Here is a 15,567-nt window from a genome sequence, read left to right on the forward strand (position 1 = left end):
GATATCAGCTATAAAAGCTCTTTATGTTTCTCCAACATCATGCATCAGACTAGCAGGGCAGAAATCTATCCCTTTTTCAATTCTTCGTGGCACCAGACAGGGATGCCCGTGCTCTCCTCTGCTGTTTGCTCTTTATATTGATATTTTTTTAAATAAACTGAACCAGACAGAGGATATAACACCGGTGCAAGTTTCACGCATGAATTATAGAGCCCTTGCCTACGCTGATGATATCGTAGTGGTGACAACAGATATTAAGAAGGCATTGCCAAAAATCGAAGAATTAGCGATCCATTTCGGGTCTTTTTCTGGCTATAAGCTGAATATTTCTAAGACGCAAATATTATATATCGGACAGAAACTGTCTATGCAAATCAAAACCGTGTCTGAAACTACATATCTGGGCATCAAAATCACATCCCTGGTTTCTGCTATTCCAGAATTAAATTTAAATACAGTAAGAAAGCAAATTCATCGCTTGAGCGAATAGATCATCTTCATCTATCTTTAGTTGGGAGAGCGAATGTCCTTAAAATGCTGATACTCCCCAAGTTCTGTTTCATGCTATCCCTCTTGAATTTCCTCCTATTTGTTTTAAACAATTGGAGAGGATGTCAGCCAGGTTTTTGTGGGGCTATAAACTCCAGAGAAGGGCTTATAAAAGAATGATCTTGCCAAAGGATAGAGGAGGGTGGGGTATACCGCATTTCTTTTATTATTATTTGGCATCTGTTATACAGTTTATTTGCCCACTGGTTATTGGTGAAAAGGCACGGATACCATTAAGCCACTCACCCTCCATATATGAATTTGCATTAGGGAAGAGTGTCGGGGATGCTTGATCAAGATCGTAGAGCCTAGCTACTTTAAAAAACCCAAATTTAAGACCGTGAAAGCAGCCTAGGCAGTTTGGAGAATAATAAAGCACCAATTAGGTATTTTTAAGATTTCGTTTTATACACCCCTTTCAGCACCAGGTACCCTCCCATTAATCTTTCAAGAGTCAGTTATGAATAGGTGGCGTCATTGTGGAATTCAGTATGTGGGTGATCTGTGGCAAAATGACCATTTGATTCCCTTTATTGAATTACAAGATAAATTTCATATACCAGTTAATGACTTGTTCAAGTATTTACAGATCCATAGCTTTTTCAACTGTCTGGGCACACATATGCGGTCTCATCTACGAAGAATTCCGATTATTGATAGTATGTTTAGTAAAAAAACGATTGGATATTATTATAAATTGATAATCTCCTCGTGTCCAGATGATATTGAAATAATTCAAAGTAAATGGGCTGTAAAGCTGGCTAGGGACACAACTCATATTGAGGAATCAATTGCTCTAGGAAACAGAATTTTGATTAGTGGCAGATCACGGTCTCAACATTATATGGCTTTATTTGACCTATATTACACGCCCTCTAAGATCTCGAAATGGGGGACAACCGTGGGTACTTCGTGCAGTAGATGCGGGGAATATGCAGCAGACGCACCACATATGTTTTTTCGCTGTTCACACTTATCTACATTTTTTTCATCAATTCAAAGTTTTTGGGCAGTTTTGTTTGGCTCGACGGTTATACTGACAGATGAACTAGTTTTGATAGGAGTAAATTCGGATACTTTATTAGAAGAGAAGAAATACTTAGTATTTATTCTTATGGCATTAATTTGGGCATGCATCACGCAAGATTGGATTAGCCCAAACCCCCCATCTTTCGAAACATGGAGAGCCCGTCTTTTAGCTACATATAATATTGAAATCGCTATATATAGAACGAAGGGTCGGAAAAAAAGAGCCTTAGGTATGAAGATCTGGACTCCGGTAATGCAATGGATTCAAGGGGTGTTGGACTAATTGATTATCTGAACTATTTGGTCTCATCATTGTTCTTTTTGTTAATTTAGCCATGTTACGTTTACTATCTTTTCTTCCTTTTTAATTGACTTAACATAAGAAATGAGCTTATCTTGTGTAATTTTTGCTGAAACGTCTTGATTGGTTGTAAAGTACTTTTTTTCTGATGGCTTTTTTCTTATCAATTGCTATGTTCTGTTCTTCTCGCATAAAATTGTGGGAAAAAAATCTCAATAAAGATATTTAAAAAAACAAAAGGAGTCAAGTCTACAATCAAATCCATGGAGACTGTGTGCCAAGGAGGAAGTGGGGTTGGTAGGGGTAAGATCAACACTTGGGGGGTTAGTCTATTGGGCTTTCCCTCCACACAACTCTTGCAAGTGGAAACATACTATCTTATTTGGGAGTCCATGTTTGGCCACCATAAATTTGTTCTTGCTAAGTCCAAAGTTTTCTGTACTCCCTTATTACCAGCGAGAGGGCTGTCATGACAAGCTTGAAGGGCCATTTCACAAAGCTCGAGGAGGGTAAATATAGCTTTTCTTTCTGATAAGGCAAGCCATTCTTGATCTCTCCTCAAGACATTTTTCTGGACCAGGTCAAAATTGCTTTATCTGACAGGGTTTTTCGAATTTCTGTCTTGAAGTTCGAACTTTTAATTGTAACAACTAATTTATTCTGGGGAATGATAGGCAATTTTTCTGTTGTTCTGTCAGTGAATTCAGTGTTTATCTGAGACAGAGCATCGGCCTTACCATTGATCACACCTGGTCTGAAGGTAATTACAAAATCAAAATCAGCAAAAAACAATGACCAACGTAATTGTTGTGCTGTTAAAGTTTGTGCTGATTCAAAAACTGTAAGTTTTGGTGATCAGTGTATACCGTGACCTTGTGCTGCGCACCCAACAGATAGTGTCTCCACTCCAAAATGGCAAATAACTCCTTGTCAGCAATAGAATAGTTATTTTCTGGAGAAGTTAACTTCCTCGAGTAAAAAGCTACCGGATGAAGTTGTCCTGTGTCCTTATGTCGTTGTGAAAGTGTCCTCCAATGGCCGCATTAGAAGCATCAGCTTCTACAAAAAAGGATTCCTCAGTATTTGGATGCAAAAGAATACGAGCTCTCGTGAAAGATTCCTTCATATACTTAAAAGCTGCATATGCCTCAGGAGCCCTATCATACTTAACTTCTTTTTTCAAAAGGCGAGCTATTGGACTAACCATCTGTGAAATGTTGGATATGAATCGTCTATAGAAGTTAGCAAATCCAATGAAACTTTGTATTTCTTTCACAGATCTTGGGACTCGACAATTCTGCACTGCTTTTACTTTAGCTGGATCCATACTGATTACACTAGAAGTTAGAACATAGTCAAGAATTTCAATTTGCTCCACATAAAAATCACACTATTTCCAATTTCACATATAGATGGTTCTCTTAATAGCCTTTCAAGAAAGGATCTCACACGTTGAATGTTTTCCTCATAATTGTTTGAGAAGATCAAAATGTCGTTGATATAGACTACTGCACATCGATCAAGGAACTCCCGCAACACATCATTAACAAAATGTTTGAATGCTGTTGGGGCATTGCAGAGTCCAAACTGCATCACTTTGTATTTGAAAAGATATCAGGTGCGAAAAGCAGTCTTCCATTTGTCTCCTTCAGCTACCCCAATCAAATGAAAGGCTCTAAAATCCAATTTCATGTATATCTTGGCATTCTTTGCTTGATCCAGTAAGACTGAGATTAAAGGTAATGGGTAGCGATTCTTTATGGTAACTTGATTTAATGCTCAGTAATCGATGCAAGGACACAGCTCAACCTCTTTCCGTAGAATGAAAAATAGTGGAGACGGAACGGGGGACTGAGAGGGGCGAATAAATCCATTTGCTAGATACTGGTCCAAGTATTGTTTTAATTATTTATTCTCAGCTTCCGTTAATGCATATATTTGGCTGCAGGGTAACACTCCCCCCGGTTACAGCTCTATAGTACAATCGTAAAGTCGATGTGGGGGGAGCATCTCTGCTTCTTTTTTTTAAATCAAATACTGCTGACAGATCTTTATATGCGCAGGAATCTCAGTTGTTTCCATGTGCAAATCAAAACGGAATTAGATCCAGTCTACTTGCAAGGGATTCTTCACATGAATCAGAGTTTTGGCCAAAACAATTTTCTCAACAGTATGCGGAATCCATCAATACTGTTGTTTTACTCCAATCAATTTTGGGATTATATTCGGTAAGCCAGTGGGGGGTCAGAATTAACTGAAATTGAGGGGTATCTATTAGATTGAACACCATTAGGTCTTGATGACCATTCAATCCTGACAATATAATTTGTTCTGTTTTGTGGGTAATTGGACCAGAAGAGAGGTTTGTGCCATCAGCTGTTCGAACTGCTTCTACATTAGATTTTTTTTACAAATCTAATTCCTGTTCTCCAAGAGTACTTAATGTCACATGAATTACCAGTTGCTCCTGAATCAATCATGATAGTGACTCCATGGATATCTGTATTTCGAAATCTTGCCAACAAGGAGACAATGAAATGTGGTTCTGCACACTGCAATGTATTTGCCACTTGTTGTGAAGTTGGAGTTGATTTTTGACTCACTTCCACAGAGCAACCCCTCCTACTGGTGGAGCCAGACATTTCCCATCTGATTTAACTTTGTTTTTTTCGGGCAATCTCTCACAAAATGCCCAGCTAATCCACAATGTAAACAATAAAATGGCCTGATCTACGTTTTTTCTTTTTCTTCCTTAGACAGTGGTCCTCAAACTGATCCAATTTGTATGAGTTCTTCTGAATTGTTCTCTGCGGCCTTCTGACTCTCAATTCTGACTTGATCATAGCGTGGAGAGATTGGGCAAAATTCCCTTCTGTTATCATTCTTTTGCTCACTTAATCAATAAATCGATTTGTAAGACCAGATCATTCAAATCAGAAATGTTTGTAGGTCTCTTAGGAATTTGGGCAAAGGCGTCCTTTAACTCATCTTTGAGTCCTCTGTAAAATAATTTGCTGCTCTCTTAGATTCTGGACAGTTTGTCTCCAAAATCAGTTTGTTAAAGTGAGCTAAGTATTCGACCAAGTCTCTATTGCCTTGTTTTAGTTCTAACAATTCGTTGTCTGTAGCCTGAGTTGCAGATCGTCGGTCAAAAATTCGCAGAAATTCAGTTTTAATATTTCAAAATTATATAAAACTGGATCATTTCAGGTAACCAAATACATCAACTAAGTGGCTGCATCCTTATTAAGATAAGACAATATGAATGCCACTTTTGATTGTTCCCCAGAAAAAAAAACTGGTCGGCACAAGAAATGCATTGAACATTGAGTTAAAAAGATCGGTGCCATTTGGGGATCCCCACTAAACCGTTCTGGAGGGGCTAACTGATTTATCGGGGAAAGAGCACGACTAACTTGTGTGGAAACTTCTTAAGGGGAGGCACTAGTTGGTAGATTCTGCGACTCTCTAATCCCTGAACCTGAAGCCAACCCTAACACTAATTCATCCAACTTTTATTTATTTAGTAATGATTCCTGATTCGCCATTCTGACCTCCTCTCAGGATTTTTTTCTCTTCTACAGTATTATTCAGTTGTTTCTGCATATCCTCTAAATGGTTGCTAGAGACTTTAATTCAATACCCTCAGCCATCCTGCCCAGGAGGAATTCTAATTGTCCCTAATAAAGGGAGTGTGGCACTTCAATCTGTCAGGATACCAGTGGGTCGATTTCCTCAGGAGCAAATGACTAGTCCTCAGTCCTCTCCACAACTACCTGCAACAACCCAAACGGGTGTATTACATGAACCAGCAGAGGGGAAAGAGGAAGATGATAGAGAACGAGAGACTGCCTCAGAAGGCTGGTGCTCGTTCCTGAATGTTGGTTGATTGGGAAACACCTTTCTTCTCTCTTGCACCTAAGAAAAAGCACATTAACAAATAACACCTCTATCTCAAATGTAACATTTACTTTATTTTACTGCAGTATAACTCTCCTTTACCTGTTCTTATCTCAGGGGCAGCTTCTCTCTATTTTATTTAATTGAATTTGTTTGTTTGGAATATTTCTCTTTGGTTTTTACTTGCACTTAAAGTGATTGGCAGGAGATGACCATTTGATACTGGCAACTTAAACAAATCTGTCAGTTTCTTATAATGGTTGACTATTAAATTGTTGCTATATATATATATATTCGGTATGTATCTCCCTCCAAAGAAAAGAGCAGGAACCCAAGGGACGGCTTGGAGAGACTTTATTTGGCAAACAACTGTTCCGGTGGCGGCGTATATATATATATATATATATATATATATATATATATATATATATATATATATATATAGAGAGAGAGAGAGAGAGAGAGAGAGAGAGAGGATGATATTGTGTTCTTTGCATAGGTTTTTATCTTTACCCTCTTCGTTCTTCTTCTCATATGCAATTTAGTCTCTATTACTCAGAAACCTTCTTTGAACTAGAATACTCAACTCTTACCAACATAGAAGTGATTTCCGCGACACTAGTCTTTATGGAGAATTCTTTCTTAAATTCCGGAACAGTTCTCCATACATGAAGTGACTTTCGAGAGTAACCGCACAGACTCCTGATTGTAACGCTGCTGACAATTCACTTTTATTATCCTCAAGAACCTTTCTGAGGAGGGGCGGAAAAGAGACGCTTCATTTTCAGGATAGATTTCAGTTGAAGTGTGCAGCGCAGACCGTGTGCATGCTCATTAACGGGAGGCATTGATCTCACAGTCACAACTACTAGACCACGCTCCCAGGTGCAGAACGGTGATAGCCATATTAGAAAGATCGCAAACAGCAGGTTTAGATTGTGCACTATTAACCTTAAAGATCGTTTCAACAGCGGCCTCACATTGCGCCAAAATGGGTGTTTCCTAAATTGGGCAGGTGTTTGACTCCGACAAGTCTTCTTGAAAAAGACACAGTTGCACACTGAAGCGTTCCTGACACATTGTGATGAACGCAGCTTGTTGTTGCATGTTGGAGTGCTGCTGAATTTTTCCAAGCAACAAGACTGCTTTATTAGTATTCACTACTGGTTATAGTAGAATTGGCACAGGCATTTATCACAATTGCACTGGTGTGTGATACATTATATATTGTAACGAGTCTGTGGGTGTACCATATTTACCTTTTCACTTGGGCTGCAGGTTGCTAGGCTACCTTAAACTCGATAATGTATTAGCAGCGTTGCGATTACCAATGTAGATCTGCACAATAATTAGGGGATTAGTTAGGATCTCTTGTTCTATGTATTGTTGGTAATTATGCAGAAGTATTTATGGCATCGGTTTGATTTGGTCATAGAACATTCGGAACGTTTGGATCGTGCAATTCATTTACCAGACATACCTTGTTTCTCCAGCATTTAATGGGTTACTGTCCAATGTGGATTGCTTTCCTTGTAACTGCATGTGGTCAGTTAGTTTGACTCAAGTTGTTTCTGCTTTTTGTTTCAACATGTGCAGGTGCATCTGTAGGATGACTACGTCCTGATGAGACCCTATGGATGGCTTGGGGTCGAAACGTCAACAGTCCCCCTCTATCGGATTAATGAGTTAAGGGCCTGTTCCTTCATTTGGACTCCCTTCCTCCCCTGACTGTGCGCTCACAATTTTACAACCATTGGGCTTTGTGCAGTGTCTTGTGTAGTATATATTGTAAATATCATCCCCGTATGAGCACTGCGAAGTCTGCACTTTATTCACTTTTATCTCTGTATATTATATTGTACTGCACATGGATTGTTTTAATACAGTTGTGAAAGAAATTCAGATTTGTTTTCTTTTCTACAATTCAGTTGGAATAGAACTTTGTTTTTCATTTGTTTTTGGATTCCTCTTAAGTTTAGGTGAGGTCTCCTTATGCGAATGAGTCCCACATGACTATTTGTTAGTCATATATATGAGGGCAGACAGGTTCATTCAATATGTGGAAAGTTACTGGTGGTAACTTTACACTCAAAAATTCAGTCTTCGATTTCTCCAGCCACTAAACTGACAGGGTGGAGATATGCAAGCCTACATTTAGGTATAAATGTACATTAGCAAATGGTGAATGGCAAAAAAGTATATATTTACACGTGAGTAAAACCACATGTGTAAACTTACCTTTGTGTATAGAGCCGTTATAGTCCAATTACTTGGCATCTTAGCTGCATCATCTCTTGGAGCAGCAGACATATATACCAAGTAGAAAATATATCTTGTTTGTGGCTGCCATAGTAATATAGAACTGAGGTATCAGTTTATAACATCACCAAAGGTGGAGAAGTGGGTCTGGCATTTGGTGTCCCCCAAGGCTCTAGATCTGGGAATGGGCAAATATGATAATCATTGTGTATAGATGCCACTGTGTGGACTGAGGGAAACTCCAGAACCTATACCCATGGTAAGACAAATGTCACAAGCTGAGTGGGGAGTCACTCTGCACTCTTGTAGAAACTAGAGCACAGATGGGTTTGAAGGCTTGTCATTTTCTGATATTCGATAGACTAACCAGGGTGACACATATTGCATTGGAAATGTTCCCTGGAAGACCATCTGAACCAGCAGCGCTGCTACAATTGATATCACTGACATAGGGAGGGTGTCCATTACCCTCTCTATATAGAGAGCGCCCCTCAAGGAGAGGCCAGGTGAAGACCTACCAATAAACATAAAATGGGAAAGGGCTTGCAGTGTGCAGCTTTTGGATGCAAGCTGAGATACAACCTTGGCATATATAAAAGAAGGTGGTAAGTAACACTAGAATATGTACACTCAATTCAAATTCTTCCATAGTACGTATCTTACCCCTGCTATTCTACTAGGATACACATTGGCAAAAATGCACATTCAAGGAATTCAATGAAGTTGATGTGTTGCACATGGTCTAATCCTGAGGTCGGAGCATACTGGAGACAGGTGGTGCCCCATCAGGAATGCAGTGAATCGGCTGCATTATCATCTTCCTAAGCATTCTTTTGTTTCTCATTTTCTTCGGTACTTATACTGACTCCCAATTGGCAAGCGAGTCCAATTGAAGGCATTGTGCTATATGTTCAAACCCTGTCTAATTCTGGACCGTTCTACCTTAGGTCACTGGTATCGCCCTATTGTCGCAATCAGTCACTTTGTGCTTGCTATGTTAATTATGCAGTTGTCCCTAGGATTCCCAAGGCGAGGCAAGGTGGTCGCTCCTTTTCTTACTTGGGCCTCACACTTTAGAACTCTATGCCTGCCAGTGCCTTGCTTAGGTCCTTTAAGTCTTTGGATAAGTTTAAAACACTCCTGAAGATGTGGCTTTTCTAATCTTTCTTCCATAGTCCCTCCTGTTGCACCAGCACAGGGAAACCCTTCTAGGTTACCATGCACATTACAAATCCACATTATACTAATTATCTGAAGAGAGTGTTGGAGGTATGTTAGAAATAGACATCCTACATTGTATATTGGGGGCCTTCTCAAACTCTATGAAAAAAATGCATGCAATATCGTAATGGGTTTTTGGGGCTCCTAATAGTGAAAATCGCATTACTTTATACAATACGTGGAACAGAAGCCCTAGGTTTGATGTAAGGAGTAAAGACCATGGGAAGAAGGTGGATGCCGATCATCTATGTATGGCGACAGTCTGAACTGATCATAAACTGGTGGAATAACTGTAAGACAGGAGGAAACTGCCCATGACTTTACAAGTTCAAATTGCAGAGGAAGACTCTAATTGAAAGCTTGTGTTTCCATTATTGAATATTTTCAGTTGGCGATGGTTGCCTCGTTAAGTTGCGCCCTGCTTGGTGTGAAGAACTTCACAGCTTGATATTCTCAATTGTGATTTTATACCGCTTCTGTGTTCTCTCTTTTTTTTAAACTGTGCTATTCCACAATATATATCTATTTTTTTAAGAATCCATTTTAAATCCATACATACACTCAAATATACTTAAAGGCCAAGAGCTCAACAGTATCTCACTCTCCGGAAAGCACCATTGGCATTTTGTAAGTCACAGACAATATTAATACACAGATGCAAACAGCATTTGCCCTTCAAAGAAGTTGAACTACATAGGAGTGCCTTGTAATTAAGCGATCTCATTATCATACAGTTTTAGCCTTTAGTGTGAGCAAGTGTATTGTCTCCCGGAAATAATCCAGGCCCCACCCTCTAATACGGTCATCGAGTGCATCGACTGTCTCTAGTAACTTGATGTTACAGGATTCACCTAAAAAGCAAAAGAGAATAAGTAAAAGTTTGGAAACAAATCATCAGAATCATAAATATTGAATACAAACCTCAAAATGTTTGACTCAACACCAATGCTAAACAATTGGTACACCGCAATTTAAGTTAGGTAGTTTATAAGGTTTGTTAGCTGTGGGTGCAGGCACTACTGACAATACACAGTCTTCCCAGTTACCTTCAACATTTAGGGAGACCCGATAGACCTCTATCTTAATGACTAGCTCACAAGATCACCTCTCTTCAGAAGACTGAAGATCCTTGTCAGCTACGGCCACAGATTCTATGTTCCTTTACAGTAGCCAGTGAGGACATTGAATTGTTTTGAACCTTTTCATAAATGAAAACCTTTCTATAGTATATTTAAGCCACCATTTCAGGTTGGTGGCCTGAGCGAGCAACAGGCCTGTTTTCCCACTTCCTCTGCATGGTTCCCACTGGTTTCCAGTGAAACTTTACTGGCAGTGTGTACCTGCTCTACTATTCACCTTTAGCCATTTATCACTATGGGTTAGCGATTTGCCGCTGCAAGTTCTCCAATTTCTTCTGAGGAACTATTACCTCTGGAGTCTTCCAGCAGAACAGTGAAGGTTCCTCTCAATTATGAATCCATTTATGTAGGCTGAAAAATATATAATGTATAGATTATGAGGTAGAAGTCAGTGCAGATGCTTCTTACACCATCACACTACCTGGGTAACAAAGCTTCTACTAAAACTGAGTCCTCTTGAACAAGTTATATTCCTCCGTAATAATGAATGCCAAATGAGCTGATTCTGCTATGTGGAGAAGATAAATCATACTAAAGGTAGACCCAAAGTTCAGAGAGCTGGTGAATAACACGGCTGGGTCAGTGATCATGGCAATATTGTCTGATGAGCACTTTGCAGGTGGACAAGTATGTTCACACTATCACTGTACTGGAGGCACAACCCTCTATCCAGACAAGTTTTTTCTAATGGGGATTTTGAAAGGACTCCATCTTTCACGCCTTCTTAGAAGACTCTCATTGTTTTCAACTGAGCCACAGATTCTTCACTAAGAGAAAAGTCAACATATTCAATCAGGGGTTTTAGAGCACCCTACTCACTCGTGTGGGTCTCAAGGCGCTTGGGTGGTGCGAGCAGCTCCGTTGATCATTCGAAGAGCCAGGTCTTGAGGTCCTTTCTGAACTGGTGCAGTGTCGGGCTTAATCAGATGCGGGGGGTAGTTCGTTCCAGGCTTTGGCTGCGAGGTAGGAGAAGGATCTGCCACCTGCTCGGCCCTGTGGATGGAAGAAGGGACCGTGGCTAGGGTGAGGTCAGCACAGCTGAGGTTTCTCTTGGGGGCGTGGAAGGAGATTTGCTCCTTGAGGTATTGGGGTCAGGTGCTATGGAAGGCTTTGTAGGCATGTGTGAGCAGTTTGAAGGTTATTTTCTTTTGACGGGGAGCTAGTGGAGGTCAAGGAGGTGTTGGGTGATGTGGTCATGTCTTCGGATGTCGAGGATAAGTCTGGCTGCGGCGTTCTGGACGGTCTGGAGTTTAAGGAGGAGTTTTTTGTTGATTCCAACATAGGAAGTGTTTCCGTAGTCCAGTCTGCTGGTGATGAGTGCGTGGGTGACAATCTTCCTGGAGTCAGGGGACATCATTTTGAAGGTCTTGCGAAGTATGTGGAGGGTGTTGAAGCATGTAGAGGACAAAGCATTGAGCTGGCGGTTCATGGTGTGTGAAGAGTCGACTATGATGCTGGGGTTCCGTGCGTGATTTGTTGGGGTGGGTGGGTTTCCTATGGAGGGGGGCTACCTTGTTTTCCCATGCAGAGGGGTGGGGCTGAGGATGAGGACTTCTGTTTTCTCCGATTTGAGCTGCAGGCAGCTTTTGCTCGATGTCTTTAATCCCTTCTTGAAAATTACACCTGGTGATGTTGGGTTCCTTGGTGAGGGAGAGGATGAGCTGGGTGTCGTTGGCGTATGAGACTATGTTGAGCCCGTGGTTTCTGATGATGGTTGCGAGGGGGGCCATGTAGACGTTGAAGAGTGTTGGGCTGAGGGAGCAGCCTTGGGGCATTCCGAATCTGATCTCTATTGGTTCGGATAAGAAGCACGGGAGTCTTATTCTTTGTGTTCTACCTGCGAGGAAAGATCAAATTCAGTCTAAGGCTGTTCCTTGGATGCCAGCGTATTGGAGCCTAGAGGCTAATGTGTGGTGGGAGATGGTGTCGAAGGCTGCTGAAAGGTCCAGGAGGATGAGAGTTGCTGTGTGGCCTTGGTCGAGGAGGGCGCAGATGTCGTCGGTGGTGGCTATGATGGTGGTCTTGTTGTTGTAGTTGCTGCGGAATCCAGATTGGGAGGTGTCTCGGATGTTGTTGGTTTCTATGAAGTGTGCTAGCTGGGCGTTGACAGCTTTTCAGATGACTTTGGTGGCAAAAAGGAGCAGTGAGATGGGCCTGAAGTGCTTGAAATCCGTTGTGTCTGCGGAGGACTTCTATAGGAGGGGGTTGACTTTGACGCGTTTCCAGTCGTTGGCCAATGTGGCGGTCTCGAGGGAACAGTTCGGGTGCGATGGCATTGGCACTCCTGTGTTGGATGTGCAGCGGGTAGGGGTCAGTAGGTGCTCCGGAGTGGATGCTTTTCATTGTCTTTACGGTGTCTTCTGTGGTGAGAGGGGTCCAGGTGAGGAGGGTCTGTTGAATGGCTTTGCTGGGGGTGGGAATTGTGGTGGTGCAGTGGGCTTGGTTGTTGAAGTTGTCATAGAGCGTCTTGATCTTGAAGTGAAAGAAGGAGCTGAATTTGTTGCAGAGGTTTTGGGAGGGAAGGAGGTTGATTGTTTCGCTGTTGGGTCTGGCAAATTTTTTAATGATGTTGAAGAATTCTTGAAGAATTGTGGGAGTTGGAGAAGATTCAGTCTTGGATGACATTTGTCTTTGTTAATTTGATGAGTTGGTGGTGGGCCATGGTGGATGCCTTGTAGGTAGAGCGTGCTTCCGGGGTTTTGCTGTTTCTCCACGTCTTCTCCAGTCATAGGCAAGAGTCCTTGGATTCTTGGAGTCCGTGTTGAACCAGTTGGCTTTTCTTGTTGTGTTGTCTTGTGGTGTTCTGGAGGGGGGCGTGAGTGTTGGCGATCCATTGGTGGAGGTTGCTCACCGTTGTGTTGGGGTCTGTCGTAGTTGGGGGAGGAGTGCAGTTGAGGGCAGTAGCGAGGTGTTCTTCGGAGACTTTGTTCAAGCTTCTGGGTCGGGGCGGTGCAAGCGCTTGTGTGCGGTGGGTTTCGAGAAGGAGAAATTGATGCAGTGGTAGTCAGTCCAGAGTGGTTACATGGTGTGGCTGAAGCAAATTTTGTTCCCTCCGGCGAAGGTTGGGTCGAATTTGTGTTCTGCTGTGTGAGTGGGGGGGGACACATGTTGCTTCAGTACTATATTGGTGAGATTCTCTAGGAGGGCGGTGATGTTAGGATCACTGTGGTTGTCTAGATGGAAGTTCAGGTCTCAGAGTAGTCCGTGGAGGCGAGGGCGTGGGGAGCGATGTGGTCTGTAATGACGTTGGTGAAGGGGGTGCCAGGTCTGGGAGGTCTGTATGTAAGTGTTCCTCGGAGCGTCATTCTAGTGTTGGGCTGGATCTGAAAGTGGATTTGTTTCATGAAGGACGAGGTGTATTCCGAGGTGGTGGTGTTTAGTCGGAGGGAACTTTTGTGGACGATGGCGAGGCTTCCTCCTGGGCAGTTTGGGTAGTCTTTCCTCAGAATCTTGTATTTTTGGGGGATGGCGGTTGCGATGTGGGGTACGGAGCTGGTGTTGGTCCAGGTCTCTGTTAGCAGCGCGACATCAGTCGAGTGAGTGTTGAGGTGGTCACAGATTTCTATTGCGTGTCTGTGTAGGGAGCATACATTGAGGAGGATGCAGTTCTGTGGCTTGTGTGCGGTGGCATCCAGTGATTTTGGGTGGCTGCCTGGGTCCAGAGGTGGGTGACGGTCAGGTGGCAGTGTCGGCAGGAGATCGGGCCCTGGGTGTTGCTCGGCGTCGAAAGCGGGAAGTTGTTGTTCCGTTCGGGGTTGAGTGCGGTGAGAGTGCTGGAGTATTAGTGACAGGGGGTCAGGGGACCAGCGTCCCTGGTGCTTGTCCCAGTCGGTTGCGGACTGGTGCAGACGGGCTTGCCTTTGGTGTGCCTTCAAACACCAGCAGTGCGACCACTGCACGGGTCCGCGCTGCGGGCGCTATTAAGTATGGAAGGATGAGCAGCTGGGAGGTGGGAGTGGGAACAAGCTGGGGGGGCACGCGGGGGCAGCAGCAGCAGGGTAAACAGAAAAGGCAACCAGAAAAGGGCTAACAGAAAAAAGGCAAAAAAGAAAAAGACAAGACAGAAAAAGTCAGAACAGAAAAAGACAAAACAGAAGAGGAGACACACAGAGCAGACAAGCAGAAGACCAGGCTATTCCACTAAAACACCAGGGATGAGGTGCAGGCAGGAGCCTGTGGGTGGAGGAGGGCCTCGAACACCTACCTGAAGCTCAAGTTGATGCTAAGTGCAGTGCCTTAACGGTGGAGCTGCACTGGGGGAGAACAGTGACTCCAACCGTGAGGTCAGAGATCTCTCTCGGGCAGAGGAGGAAGTGAATGTGGAGATAGAGATTTTTCCTTTCTTCAGGCTTCAACAGCGGAGCTTTTTCCCCTGGTTTCCATTTGAAGGAAGACATTATAACTGTCCCCAGCACTCAGTGCCATGACACTCAGGGTGACTGCACACATCCACATTTCTGTAAAACTATTTATCTTGACGGTCTGGGATTGAAGACCTGAATACAGACTTTGGCTGGATAACATAGGTAGATTTTGGCAACATAGAATAATATGAAGCATAGGACCTTGGGAGGTCTCGACACACTGCTCTTCCTCTAGTTCGCACCTGGCATCCACATGGAAAGCATATCCATCAACAGAAAACAGTGTTTACAGGAGATATTTGTGAGAAGTTGGCCTGATATATAGTGCTCACTATTCTAGTGATCACTTTGTATCATACCAAACAACCCTTATTGATGATTGGTTGTAAGTCAACCTTTCAGACCAGCTATCCTAGTAGCATGGACACGAGCAGTCTTCAGGCTAAACTCTAGAGGGCGTGTTAAGCCAGCTGTTTTACCATCACATATACCCCTTGCACACCAAGTGAAAGGACACCACACAAGTTGTTATAAAAATAAAGGATATTTATTTATAACAAGTCTACCCTGAACTCTTTATGAGTCAGGGAGCTAAGCACAATACAAAATTCTTACGAAAATACTTCAAGTTGCACAATTTACACAAATGCCTGAGGGGCACGAAAAACCATATACTACACAAGTGGAATGCGAAATACTAGCAGGTAAGTAACAAGATCCAGAGGCTTCAGGATCGCTAGGACTACACTACTGAACCCTAAGGTTAGGAGCAGGAGGCCTAGGGAGATCGGGTGCAGAGTGTGCA

The 15,567-nt window shown here is 42.6% G+C and overlaps 1 protein-coding gene across 1 annotated transcript in view; it reads right to left on the reverse strand.

Moving 5' to 3' along the window:
* Positions 1 to 9,985: 9,985 nt before the first annotated feature.
* Positions 9,986 to 15,567, reverse strand: part of LOC144828166 (putative thiopurine S-methyltransferase) — a 213,639-nt gene continuing 208,057 nt past the window's right edge. Inside the window, exon 8 of the mRNA XM_078686265.1 lies at positions 9,986 to 10,110. Within this exon, the coding sequence (XP_078542391.1) occupies positions 9,986 to 10,110 (125 nt within the window). The remainder of the gene's footprint in view (positions 10,111 to 15,567) is intronic.

This window comes from Lissotriton helveticus, chromosome 4_1 (assembly GCF_964261635.1).
Source record: "Lissotriton helveticus chromosome 4_1, aLisHel1.1, whole genome shotgun sequence".
Taxonomy (NCBI): domain Eukaryota; kingdom Metazoa; phylum Chordata; class Amphibia; order Caudata; family Salamandridae; genus Lissotriton; species Lissotriton helveticus.